General features: G+C 22.2%; 1 protein-coding gene across 4 annotated transcripts in view; it reads left to right on the top strand.

The window, feature by feature from the left end:
* The window catches only part of LOC117174400, a 478217-nt gene that overhangs the window by 373793 nt on the left and 90454 nt on the right, over nucleotides 1-13970 (top strand). For 3 of the 4 annotated variants that reach the window (XM_033363492.1, XM_033363491.1, XM_033363490.1), the window contains one exon: nucleotides 5522-6378. The exons of the other annotated variant lie outside the window; for it this stretch is intronic. In XM_033363492.1, the coding sequence (XP_033219383.1) occupies nucleotides 5522-6185 (664 nt within the window). In that variant the 3' untranslated portion in view covers nucleotides 6186-6378. Of the gene's footprint in view, nucleotides 1-5521; nucleotides 6379-13970 lie in introns of those variants that run through there. 4 annotated transcript variants of the gene reach the window in all.

Genomic DNA, 13970 nt, shown 5'->3' with positions numbered 1-13970 from the left:
AAAAGTCAAATGTTTTCTGACAAATTAAATTTTTTATCATTAAAATTCTAATCTTTTTGTTCAAAATCAATTGTTTTTGGTTGAAGTTGAACCTTTTTTACTTGAGAATTCGACCATTTGTTTTAAATTTCAACTTTTTTGTTAAAAATTCATCTTTTATGATGGAAAATTAATTTTTTTTCGTTAAAAATTCATCTTTATGATGGAAAATTAATTTTTTTTTCGTTAAAAATTGATCTTTTTGGGTTAAAAGTCAACTGTTTTCTGAAAAATTAAATTTTTTATCATTAAAATTCTAATCTTTTTGTTCAAAATCAATTGTTTTTGGTTGAAGTTTAACCTTTTTTGCTTGAAAATTCGATCATTTGTTTTAAAGTTCAACTTTTTTGTTAAAAATTCATCTTTTATGATGGAATAGTTCTCGCTTTTGGTTGTTTTTTTTTAATTAAATTTTTTTTATTAAGAATTCTTTTTCCATTGAAAATTCAATTACTTAATACTTTAATGCAAATACTTAAAATAATTAATTTTGTTTCTTTGATAACTTTACTCTTTTCTTGAAATGCAAGTGTTTTTGGTTAAAGTTTAATATTTTTGCTAAAAAATTCGCCGTTTTTGGTTGTATTTAACTTTTTTTTATTAGGAAATACAATTTTTTTCCGTTCAGATTTCATCCTATTTCATTAAACATTCATGAATTTGTTTGAAACCTGTTCAGTTTTTTTTTTTAATGCATGTTTTTGTTTGAAGATTGATCTATTTAGTTAAAAATTAAAATTTTTGTTTAAAAATTCTTTTTTTTTATGGTTGAAATTTCACCTTTTTTTATTAAATATTCATTTTCATTGTTTGAAAATGAAATTTTATCTTGAAAATTCATTAATTTAGGTTGTAAATGTAACTGTTCTTAAAAAGTTAAAAAAAATTTTTTGTTAGAAATCTGAAAAAAAGAATCTACATTTTGTTTTACATCAGGCTATATAGCCGAATTTTGTTGCACTTTTTTTTCTATTATTTCAAATCATTTCAAGCTCAAGTGTTATTTATAAATCCAAATTTTAAGGATTTTTTTTTAATGTTCAGGATTTTCTAAAAGTTTTAGGGAAAGAAATTATGAAAAAATTTTAAAAATAATTTTAAATTGAATTTTTAATCTTCTCAAGAAGGCTTTAGTTATTCACTCAAAATAATTTAACTTCTAATTTGAAGAACTGTTGAGTAAGATTTAAATGTTTAAAGTTTAACGTTTCTACCTAAAAAATTACTTAAAATAATATAATGCCTTGATTTTAAAATTTTGATTATTGAAAATATTAACATGGATTTATATTTTTGGAATTTAATTCTGAATCTTTGAATTCTGTAATCTATAAAAGTTAGAAATTCTAAATTTTTTAGTTTATCTGCATTTAATTTAAAATTGTTCAATTGAACGTGAAAAATGTTTACGAACCAGGAATTTTTTTCTTCTGAAATCTTCTGAAGTTTTTCTGAAATCTGCATTCTTAAACATTTCAAATCTGAAAACAGATCAAAATTAAAATGGTAAAAATTCAACAATATTGTATATTGAATTGTTATACATTTGGGTAAATTTAGTTTTTTGCTGTTCAGAATTCAATTAACAATTTTCTTTAATTTTCAGCAGTTGAATTTTTAATACTTGAGAATTCAATTTTCTATAATTTTTAACATTTGAAAATTGAATATGCACCTGTTGAAAATTAAAGAGAATTGATCATTTAATTAAAAAAATTTTAAATTCACTTTTCCCAATTTGTAAATTCAACTGTTTTAAATTAAAGAAACCTGAAAATTCTTTTTTTGTGAATTAAAGAGAATTAATCATGGAATACAAAACAGTTGAAAATTAAATTGTTAAAAATTGAATATTGAATATTTAACTGTTGAAAATTCGAGAAAACTTAATTTTCATCTGTTGAAAATTCAATTATTATTTTTCTTCAATTTTCAACAATTGATTTTTTAATAGTTGAAAATCGAAGAGAATTGGTAAATAAACTTGTAACAGATGAAAATTTAAATGTTAAAAATTCATCAATATTGCGTATTCAACTGTTGAAAATTTGGGAAATTGTAGTTTTCTGCTGTTGAAACTTCAATTACCAATTTTCTTCAATTTTGAACCGCTGAATTTTTAACAGTTGAAAATTAAATTTTTATTATTTAAAAATTCAACTGTTTTAAGTAGAAGAAAATTGAAAATTATATTGTTCAAACTTAAATATTTATGTGTTGAAAGTTCCATGATCTATTTTCTTCAATTTTTAACAATTGATTTTTCAAAAGAATTAAATTGAAAAGAATTAGTAATTGAATTTTCAATGGTTGAGAATTCAGTTTTTATTCTTTGAAAATTAAACTGTTTCAAATGGAAGGAAATGGGAACTTCAATCGTTAAAAATTGAATATTCAGCTATTGAGAATTGAAGGAAATTGATTTCCCTATTTATCAACGTCATGGAATTTTCCACAGTTTAAAAGCCAAATGTTGAAAATTCATGAATATTGAATATTCAACTTTCGAAATTTTGGGAAACAGTTGAAAATTCAATTTCATCATTTCAAAATTTAATTTTTTGTTTAAATTGAAGAAAATTGAATATTCAACTTTTGGAAATTGGAGATTAATGATATTTTATCAGAAAATTCTATTTTTAAATTTAATAATTCAACTGTTTCCAATTGATTAAAACTGAAAATTTATTTGTTGAAATTTTAATATTTAACTTAAAAACTGAAGAAAAATGATCATTAAATTTTCAACGGTTGAAAAATTCATACATAGAAAATAGAAAAATATTGAATATGCTACAGTTGAAAATTCAATTATTAATTCTCTTCAAAACTTCAACAATTGAATTTATAACAGCCGAGAATCCAATTTTCTACATTTGAAGATTAAAGTGTTTTAATTTAAAGAAAATTGAAGGAAATTTTTTATTGAATCTTTAACAGATGGAAATTCAAGTGTTGAAAATTAAGGAATATTGAATATTCAACTGTTGAAAATTTGGGAAAATTTATTTTTCCACTATTGAAAATTCAACTGTCAATTTTCTTATATTTTTAACAATTGATTTTTCCAAAGATTTAAATGGAGAGAATTGGTAATTGAATTTTCAGAAGATGGAAAGTGAAATGTTAAAAATTAATCAATATTGCGTATTAAGCTGTTAAAAATCTAGGAAAATTTAGTTTTCTGGACCGGAAAACCGGGAATTTTTTGAGACTGGGAAATGACAGTGCATTTTTTTTACCGGGAATTTTACAAATTTGTAAAAGAAAAATCTGTCCACGTTCGATTTCAACAGTTTTTAAATAATTATTTAAATTTTTATGTTTTTCAATTATGTTATTATTTAGCTCACAATGCGTAATTAAAAATTTTTTTACCGAGAAAATTTTCCATTAAAAATTTTTATTTTTAAGCTTAAATTTTTAATTTAAAGAATTTTTAAATACTTTCTTAAAGACTTGAACAAATAAAAAATAAAAGCCTTTGATTTTGAAAATTTTGGATGAAAAACATTTTTATTTAATAAACAAATAATTTTTTTTTAATTTATCTGCACTGCAAGCAATAAAAAGTGAACAAAAACTACTTTTAAATCAGTTCAAAATTTAAGAATTTTCAGATTATAACGTTAAAACTTAAACGGTTTCAATTTGAAAGTCCTAGTCATTAAACAAATGTGAACGTGTGACTGAAAGTTTGTAAACTATTTTCAACTTAAAAATAACTTCATAATAATATATTCTTAATCAAAGGATTTTATTGCATTTAAAATATTGTTTTAGTATAAAATATTCAATTTTAACCCATTCAATTAAAAAATTTTAATTAAAAAAAGAAATTAGTTATTGAATATTTAGCAATATTTGAATTTTCATTTAAGACAATTAAATTGAAACCAAATATTTAAAAGTAAAGAATTTTGAAATAAATTGTTTGACATATAAAGCCTGGGATCGTTCAAATTTCAAAAAATGCCTAATTTGTAAGCGAAATTTTTAAATTTTAATGTATAATTTACAAATGAACATTTGTAGAAAAAATTGAGTAATTTTAAGAGATATTTATGAGTTTTAAAAAGATACAAAACTATCATGAAAAGTTTAAAAAGTTTTCTTAAAATTTTCTAGAAGCTTTTGTTGAAATCTTTGAAAAACTTGAATGTTCTCTTAAAATAATTTTGAAAAATGAAAAATTATTTTTAATTTGCCTATGAATCTTAAGAAAATTGTTGTATTATTTTGAAGCCTTTCACCATTCTTGAAAAGAATCTAATTTTTTTGTTTAAAATCTGCGAAAATCTATATTTTGTTTTATATTCGGCAATAATTTCAAGTTTTACATTAAGTTTGAATCCTTTCAAAACTTCTACATATCTCTTAAAATTACTCAAATTTCGCCTACAAATAATAAATGCTCAATTGTTATTTATAGATCTAAATTGTGAAGAAATGTTCTAAAATTTACAGGATTTTCTAAAAACTGTAGAAAAAATTCAATTAATTTTGACAGATATTTAGAAGTTCTGAAAAAATTTCCAAAATAATTTTATATTTAAAACAAATTTAAAACTACTTCTAGATTTCTCAAGATTTTGAAATAAAATTTTGAAGCTTTCCAAGAATGTTTAAACTATTTAAAAAGAAAATAATTGAATTTCTAATTTAAGAAGGGTTCAGTTAAAAAATTTTCAATTTTTCAATAGTTAATGTTTCTAGCTTAAAATTCCTTAAAGTTATATAATTTTGAAAATTTTAAAGTTCATTGATTGATTTTTTAATTTAGAGCATTGTAAATGATAACTTGGATTTACATTTTTTTTTGTTGAAAAGTGTAAGTACCTTTAATTTTATACGCCTAAATTATTGAGCATTTGAATAAAAGAGTTTTTAATCAAAAACTTTTAAATGTAAACTTTAAAACTTCAAAATTTAACAGTTTCAATTTGAGTGCTTTCATTTTCAGCTCAGTCGATTAAAATGGCCACCCTGAGTCTTCTAAAGTTTTTTGAAATCTTTTGAAAGCTTAGAAATCTTTGTGAAAACATTTGAAATCTTTGTCAAATTTATATGATAGATGTAAAATTCATCTAAAAGTTTAACGTATTTTGAAATCTTCTGCAGTCTTTTAAAGTGGTTTGAAGCCCTAGAAATCTTTTGAAATCTTTGTGAAATCTATGAAATCTTCGGAACTTTTGTAAAATCTTACAAATATTTAACATCATTTTAGAACTTTTAAGCTTTCTGAAATCTGCGAAATGTTTCAAAATCTTTGTGGTGTTAAAAGCTGACTATTTAACTGTTGAAAATTGGAGTCAAATTAATTTTGAACAATTAAACATTCAACTTTTGATTTCTAAAAAATTCAAATGATTTAAATTGAACATTTATCTGCTGAAAATGGAAGAGAATTTGTAATTGAATTTTCACTGGTTAAGAAGTTTTCCATTTAAAGTTGGCAACTTTTTCCACATTTGATTTGCAGACAATCGCCAGCTGTTACACCAAAAAATTCCACATCAAAATCCCCGTCACCAAAAAAAACGACGCCGCGAGAGGTGGTTCAGAAAGTCATCACCTCGCCAAAAGTCTCGTCTCCGAAAGTCGCCTCGCCAAAAGTCACGGTACCAAAAATGTTTGAGCCAAGGAAAAAGAAAGAGACGACCCCAAGAGCCTCGAATGTGGCTTCCAACTCGACTTCCAATAATTCGCCAGTGATGAAAGAAACACACCAGTTTTTCCCGTCGCCAAACAAGCGAGGACGAACCAGCAGAAGCAATATTCAGCCGCTTTACGCTCTGCCACCACCGCCCCCAATTTCCATGAATGACAGCCGAAAACGAGAAGTTTCCGTCTCATCTTCCGACTCTGATGTGGACGTTGTCGAAGAAATTGACATGAATGGCTCTCTGATGCGAACACACTTTGAGAATCCGATTTCCTACAAGCGAGTTTGCATCCGACAATTGCAGGAGACCCAAGTCCAGAATCTTGACGATGACGACGAGGACGACGAGATAAGGCGATTCTGCTCGTATTTGGAGGTCATGTTGAGAAAATTGCCAAAAGAGAATCAGGAAATGTTCTGCGAAGAGACTCTGGACCATCTTGCTTCGGTCAATCGGAAACTTCGAAGATCCAATTTTTAGGGGGACTTGGAGAAGAGGGAACAGCTATGGGAAAAGCAGAAAAAAAAATAATTAAAGAGAGGGATCACAGTCTGTTTTTCTATTTTCGAAAGAATTGCCCCCCTTTTTTTCCCCCTTTTGTGCTATATTTGAGAATAGAGTTTTTGAATTAGTTGGGATATTTCGGACTGGAAAAGTAGTCGAGAGGTTGAATTTGTAAAATTTTAAGTAGGATTTGAATAAAACTTTGAAGATATTATTTTTTGGACCGAAAAGAGTCGCGATTTAATGAATAAGGATGGATTTTTTTCTTTATTTCTATTTTTTGGTCGGACTTTCATATCGCTGTTAATCGATTTCGTATGAACTAACGTAAGAGTTGATTTTTTTTTAATTTGACAAATTCTCTGCTGAGAATTCTTTGAATCACTTAAATTTTCGGAATTAATTGATTTTTTAATTTGCCAGTGGCTATCCTTTTTCGAAAAAATCAAATTTTATCGAAATTTTGTTTAGTGATTGAAATGTTTATGTATTACATTTTATTTGCAGCAATTGAATTTTAAACTGTTCTGAATTCAGTTATACATAATTTTCTTCAATTTTTTATGTTTTTTTTTTTACGAAATTCAATGATCATTTTTCTTCAATTATTTCCATAAAATGTTAAATTTTTTCAATTTAAAACAATTCAATTTTCAAATATTGTAAATTCAACTGTTTTTATTTGAAGAAAATTAAAAATGAAGTTGTTGACAAGTAAAGAGAATTGATAATGGAATATTCAACAGTTGTGACATATATTTTCTCGATTTTTTGAAAGTTGTAAATTAAATTTTTATTTTTTTTTTAAATTCAACTGTTTAAGTGGAAGAAAACTAAAAATTTAATTTAAAAAAATCAAATATTGAATATTCGACTGTTTTTAATTGAAGAAAATTTAATATTCATCTGTTGATAATTAAAGAGAATTGATCATTGATTTTTCAAAATTTCAGTTTGAAGGAAATTAAAAATGCAGTTGTTGAAAATTAAAGAGAATTGATATGGAATATTCAACAGTTTCAAAATTTATTTTTCTAAAATTTTTAACAGTTGAAACTTAGATTTTTATTATTTGAAAATTAAATTCTTTTTTTTTTGTAAAATTCAATTATTTGAATGGAGAAAACTGAAAATTCAATTGTTAAAAATTGAATATTGAATATTCAACTGTTTTTAATTGAAGAAAATTTAATATTCATCTGTTGATAATTAAAGAGAATTGATCATTGATTTTTCAAAATTTAAATTTGAAGGAAATTAAAAATGCAGTTGTTGAAAATTAAAGAGAATTGATATGGAATATTCAACAGTTTCAAAATTTATTTTTCTAAAATTTTTAGCAGTTGAAACTTAGATTTTTATTATTTGAAAATTAAATTTTTATTATTTGAAAATTAAAATTTTATTTTTAAAAATTCAACTGTTTGAATGGAAGAAAACTCAAAATTCAAATGTTAAAAATAAAAGAGAATTTACATAGAATATTCAACAGGTTCGAATTATATTTTTTTGAATTGTTAACAGTTGAAAATTAAATTTTTATTATTTGAAAATTGAATTATTATTTTTGGAAAATTTAACTGTTTAAATGGAAGAAAACTTAAATTCAATGGTTAAAAATCGAATATTCAAAGTTCAACTGTTTTTAATTAAATAAAATTTAATATTTATCTGTTGATAATTAAAAAGAATTGATTTTTGATTTTTCAAAATTTTGTTTTAAAATTTAAAATTCAAGAGAATGGATAATGGAATATTCAACAGTTGTCAAATATATTTTCTCGAATTTTTAACAGTTGAAAATTAAATATTTATTATTTGAAAATTTAACTGTTTTAAATGGGCAAATGGAAGAAAACTGAAAATTCAATGTTTAAAAATCGAGTGTTGAATATTCAACTACTTAAAATTGGAGAAACCTTTATTTTCGCCTGTTGAAAATTCAATTATTAAATTTTGTTCAATTTTCAACAATTAAATTTTTAATAATTGAAAATGGAAGAAAATTGGAAATTGAATTTTCATTAGCTGAAATATAATATGTTAAAAATTCCATAATATTGAATATTGAACTGTTAAACATTTGGGTAAATTTAATTTTTTACTGTTCAGAATTCAATCATCAATTTTCTTCAATTTTCAGCAGTTGAATTTTTTTAACACTTGAGAATTCAATTTTCCACAATTTTCGAAATTTGAAAATTCCACTGCTTTGAATTGAATATACATCTGTGAACATTTATTTTTCACAATTTGTAAATTCAACTGTTTTAATTTAAAGACGATTAAATATGCAGTTGTTGAAAATCAAAGAGAATTAATCTTGGAATATTGAACAGTTGAAAAATACATTTTCTTCAATTTTTGACAGTTAAATATTAAATTTTGATTATTTGAAAATTGAACTGTTTTAAATAGGAGAAAATTTAAAATTAAATTGTTAAAAATTTCATTTTTAATAGTTAAAAATTGAAGAGAATTGGTAATTGAATCTTCAATAGATACAAATTAAAATGTTGAAAATTAAATAATATTGCACATTAAAATGTTCAAAATTTGAGAAAATTTAGTTTTCTGCTGTTGAAATTTCAGTTAACAATTTTCTTAAATTTTGAACCGCTGAATTTTTAACAGTTGAAAATTGGAATATTTAACTTTCGAAAATAAAATAAAAATTCTAATTCAATTTCCAATAGATGAAAGTTCAACTGTTTTAATTTGAATATTTATCTGTTGAAAATTTATTAGAATTGATAATGGAATAATAAACAGATGAATAATAAATTTTGACCGATTTGCAAAAGTTGAAAATTAAATTTTTATTATTTAAAAATTCAACTGTTTTAAGTAGAAGAAAATTGAAAATTGTATTGTTCAAAATTGAATATTTATGTGCTGAAAATTGATTTTTCAAAAGAATTAAATTAAAAAGAATTAGAAATTCAATTTTCAATGGCAGAAAATTCAATTTTCATTAGTTGAAAATTTAAGTAATGAAATTTTCAACAGATTAAAAGTCAAATGTGGAAAATTCATGAATATTGAATATTCAACTGTTATAAATTTAGGAAATGTTAGCTTAATACTGTTGATAATTCAATGGCCAACTTTCTTCAATTTTAAAAATTTTAATTTTGAATTGTTGAAAATTCATTTTCATCATTTCAAAATTGAATTTTTTTAAATTGAAGAAAATTGAATATTCAACTTTTGGAAATTGGAGACAAATGATATTTTATCAGAAAAATATATTTTTAAATTTAATAATTCAACTGTTTTCAATTAATAAAAACTGAAAATTTAATTGTTGAAGTTTTAATATTTAATTCTAAATTTGAAGAGAATTGATCATTCAATTTTCAACAGATGAAAAATTCAAACATAAAAAATAGAAAAATATTGAATATTCTGAAAATTCATTTAATTATTTTCTTCAAAATTTCAAGAATTGAATTTATAACAGCCGAGAATTCGATTTTCTACATTTAAAAATTTAAGTGTTTTAATTTAAAGAAAATTGAAAATTGAAGGAAATTTTTTATTGAATCTTTAACAGATGAAAATTCAAATGTTGAAAATTAAGGAATATTGAATATGCAACTGTTGAAAATTCAATTACCATTTTCCTTCAATTTTAACAGTAAAAAATTAAACCGATTAAAATTGAAGAAAATTGAAATTTTCAGTTGCTGAAAATGGAATATTTAACTGTCCAAAATAAAAGAAAATTGGTAATTGAATTTTCAATTAATGAAAATTCAACTGTTTTAAATTGAATAACAAGGGAAACTTCAGTTTTAAAAAATTGAATAGCAAACTGTTGAACATTGGAGAAAAAATAATTTTTAGCAGTAGAAAATCCAATTTTGAAAAATTAAAAATTCAACTTCTTTTAATTGAAGAAAACTGAAAATTCATTTGTTATAAAATTAATGCTTAACTGTCGAAAATTGAAGAGATTTGATCAATTAATTTCTAAGTGATGAAAAATTAAAATGTTGAGAATGAAAGAATATTGAATATTCACATTTTGAAAATTCAATTATCAATTTTTTTCATAATCTGAACAATTGAATTTTGAACAGTTGAAAATTCAATTTTTTCAATTTTCATCAATCGAATATTGAAGTGTTTCAAATAGAATCTTCAACAGATGTAAAAAAAATTCTGAAAATTGAAAATAATAATATATATAAAAATAATAAATAAAACATATTTAATACTAGTAAAAATTAGACCAAATTTAATTTTCAACAAAAAATTATATTCTTGAAAATTGATGAAAATCAAGAAAGAAGGAGAATTCAAGATTAAGACTTTTTTTAAATTTCGAACTGTTAAATTCCACATGAGAATTTAATTAATAAACATTTCAGTTCATAAAATAAAAATGTTTTCAAAAAAACTATTTTTTCGAAAACGGGTCGCTAGTGGCAATAAGTTTTTTTTTTTAATTAGTAGCAATACTATTTGTAAAAAAATATTTAATATCAAAGGTAATTTAAAAAATCATTTAACACTATTTACACTATAAATTTCTTCTAAAAAGATTGTTTTTTCTTTTTCACATGTAAAAAATGAATGTGTAATATTTTTCACTTTTTCCCCGAAAAAATGACCATTTTTCGCCATTTTTGAGATCCTTTTGCACTGTGATCCCTGAGAGTGTAAAAAGAATTTAAATCTTAGAGTCTTTGTGATGAAGCAAGCGTACAAGTACAAAAAATGACTCTCTTAAAAGTTTGCAATCATTATTATTCTTAGGATTAAGAAAAGTATTTTTTCTACTTGAGATGAGAAAAATGACAGGTATTCTGCTGAAGAATTGTTTAAACATTGTATAAAAGTTCAAACATTCTACATGTGTTTGTTTGACACGTACTTGCATATTGTGTATCAAAAAATATTATTATTATTATTATTAATTATTAATTATTATTCTTGGTCAATCGCTGACTTTCCATAGATATTATATAATGTATAAGCGATTGATATATTTCATTATGTATCTTATTTAATACCAAGAAAAAGTATCATTTGCTTTTTATCCAGTTCAGATTTTTTCAGTAATTTTTTTTTCTTTTCATTTTTTATTAATTTTTTGTTTTTATTTTTGTTGAGTAAAAGAAAATTGAGCAGCTGGATAAAATGCAATAAGAAAAAAAACATGAGACGAGATTTTTTATATTGAGAAAGATATTACTTCCTCTGAAAGTATGAAGGTGAATGTTACAAAAATTTTTTAAGATAAGTCGATTTCTGAATAAAATTGTTTGCCTTTTTAATAACAAAACGCTTCGTACTATAATTTGCATGTTTTTTTTTTTTTTTTTTTTTTTTTTTATAAAAATGGCGCATTGGGCTATTTTTTACGATACAAAACCAAAAGTCAGATTTTTTTTGCTTTAGACACTTTAAATGCATTATCTGTGTATTGATTTCATAATAAATATTGTTATATTTGATATTTCTTTTCTTTTTTGTTGTATAATATTAGATTGTATCGTAAAATCTGAAAATCGTGTAAATTTATTATTTTCTGAAATTAATAGCGCCATTTTTTTTATTAATATAATCAATCTGAAAAAATTACTATCTAAAAAAATGAAAAAAAAATATATTCAGGATGATAAAATGCAATTTAAAATAATTTTTCTGTCTGCGCTGTTCTGAGAAATAATTTTAAATTTGAAATAAGTTCGGTACCAATTTTGTACTTAAAAAAATGTAATTTTATTTAAGAATTTTAAAATACAGTTTTGAAGACTGAAAAAATTCAAAAAGTTGAATCGAAAATTTTGAATAAAAAACATTTTTAGTTGATGAATTGAGAATAAAAATAATTAATGATTTTTAAAATTGAACTTATTATAAGTATTAAAAAGTGAACAATTTATTTTGCAATTTGAACATAATTTTAAATTCTATGAAAATATTTTTACGGTCAAAAATATTCAATTTTAAACCCACTTAATTTGGAATTTTTTAATTTAGGAAAAATAACAATTATTTATTGATATTTGATTGTTCATTTAAAACAAGAAATTGTAAGTCAAATATTCAAAAGGAAAAAATTGCAACCGATTTCTAAAATTTTTAATTTTTAAGGGAAATTGTTGAATTTATATATATATAATTAACAATTTAAGACTTATCAATTCAGAAAAAATTGGAGTAATTTTAAGAGATATTCAGTAATTTTGAAAAGGTTCAAAATTAATTTGAAACTTTAAATTATTTCAAAGAATTTAATAGAAAATATAAATTTCTGTAGGTGTGGAGCAAAAAGTTTATAAGCTTTTTAAGTTATAGGAGATAGGTTTCAATAAAATAAAAAATTCCTCGAAAAATTGAAAAATGATGTTTAAAATTGCCAAAAAATTTTGAAAAAATAATAAAAAATTTGAAAAGATTTGATTAAAGTTCAAATAAAATGTAGATTTTTGAAGATTTTGAAATGTTGTTTTGGAAGTTTAAGGATTTTGAATGGTTTTAAGATCGTCAAATATTTGTTTATTCCTGGCAAAAGAATATTTTATTAAAAAAAAAAATGATTTTAGTAGAATATTTAAAAATATTTCAAATCTGATGTATAAATAACAATTACACAATTTTAATTTGAAAAGTGTTCTGTTAAACAAATTTTAATTGTTCAATTTTTAAAGTTTCTAGTCCAAAATTGCTTAAAATTATTAAATTTTGAAACGCTACACATTTATTTATACATTCTTCAATTTAGAGCTTTAAAAATAATAACTAGGATTTTTAGAAGTTGAAAATTTCAAAAATAATTTAAAATCTGCAAAAATTTTATGAAACTTAAAACAAAATATAACTTTTTGAAGATTTTGAAATAAAGTGTTAAATTTGTTTTAGGATTTTGAATGGTTTTAAAATAATAAAAACATTTTATTGGTATACCTGGGAAAATAATATTTTTATTTAGAAAAAATAATGTTAGGAGAATTTTAAAAAATATTTCAAAATAAAATTTGATGTATAAATATCAATTGCATAATTTTATTTTGAACGCTATTCTTTTAAAAAAATTGCAATCCTTTAATTAAAAAAATTTCTTCAATTTTGAGCTTTAAAAATGATAACTTTACAAATTATGAAATTTATAAATTAAAAAAAAGAATTGAAAAGATGCTAAAAAACTAAAAACAAAAGGTACATTTTTGAAGATTTTGAAATAAAATAATGAAGTTCTATAAGTATGGTAGGGTCGTTTTAAGATAAATTTAATTATATTTTCGGAAAAATTATTTTTCATTTTGAAAAAATAATGTTAATTTACATTTTTTCAATTGAATCTGAATTTTTTAACTGCACAATTTATAAAAGTTGAAAATTTTAATTATTGCAGTTTTTTTTAATTAAAATTTTTTTTTAGTTTTTAATTGCAAATTGTTTAATTAAAAAGTGTCAATACCTTTCATTTTTACGTATAAATGATTGAAAATTTGAATACAAAATTGAAAAATATATATTCAAATTGTTTAAACAATTAGTGTCAAATCTAAAAAATGTAACTTTACGATTAACAGGCATTATAATTATTTAAACAAATGAAAATTGTTTGAATAATTGCCAATTATCCTTACAAAATGTACAACTGTCAACATTCGTTAATGGTATCATTAATTCCGGAAAATAATAAATTTTCACGATTTACAGGGGAACAATTGTTTAAAAAATGAAATTGGCTTGAATAAATGAAAAATATGTTAAACAGGAAATATTACTCTTAGAATTCAT

Source organism: Belonocnema kinseyi, chromosome 6 (genome assembly GCF_010883055.1).
Source record: "Belonocnema kinseyi isolate 2016_QV_RU_SX_M_011 chromosome 6, B_treatae_v1, whole genome shotgun sequence".
In the NCBI taxonomy this organism is placed as follows: domain Eukaryota; kingdom Metazoa; phylum Arthropoda; class Insecta; order Hymenoptera; family Cynipidae; genus Belonocnema; species Belonocnema kinseyi.
The sequence above is the reverse complement of the archived record's forward strand: the minus strand, read 5'-3'. Positions and strand labels throughout refer to the sequence as shown.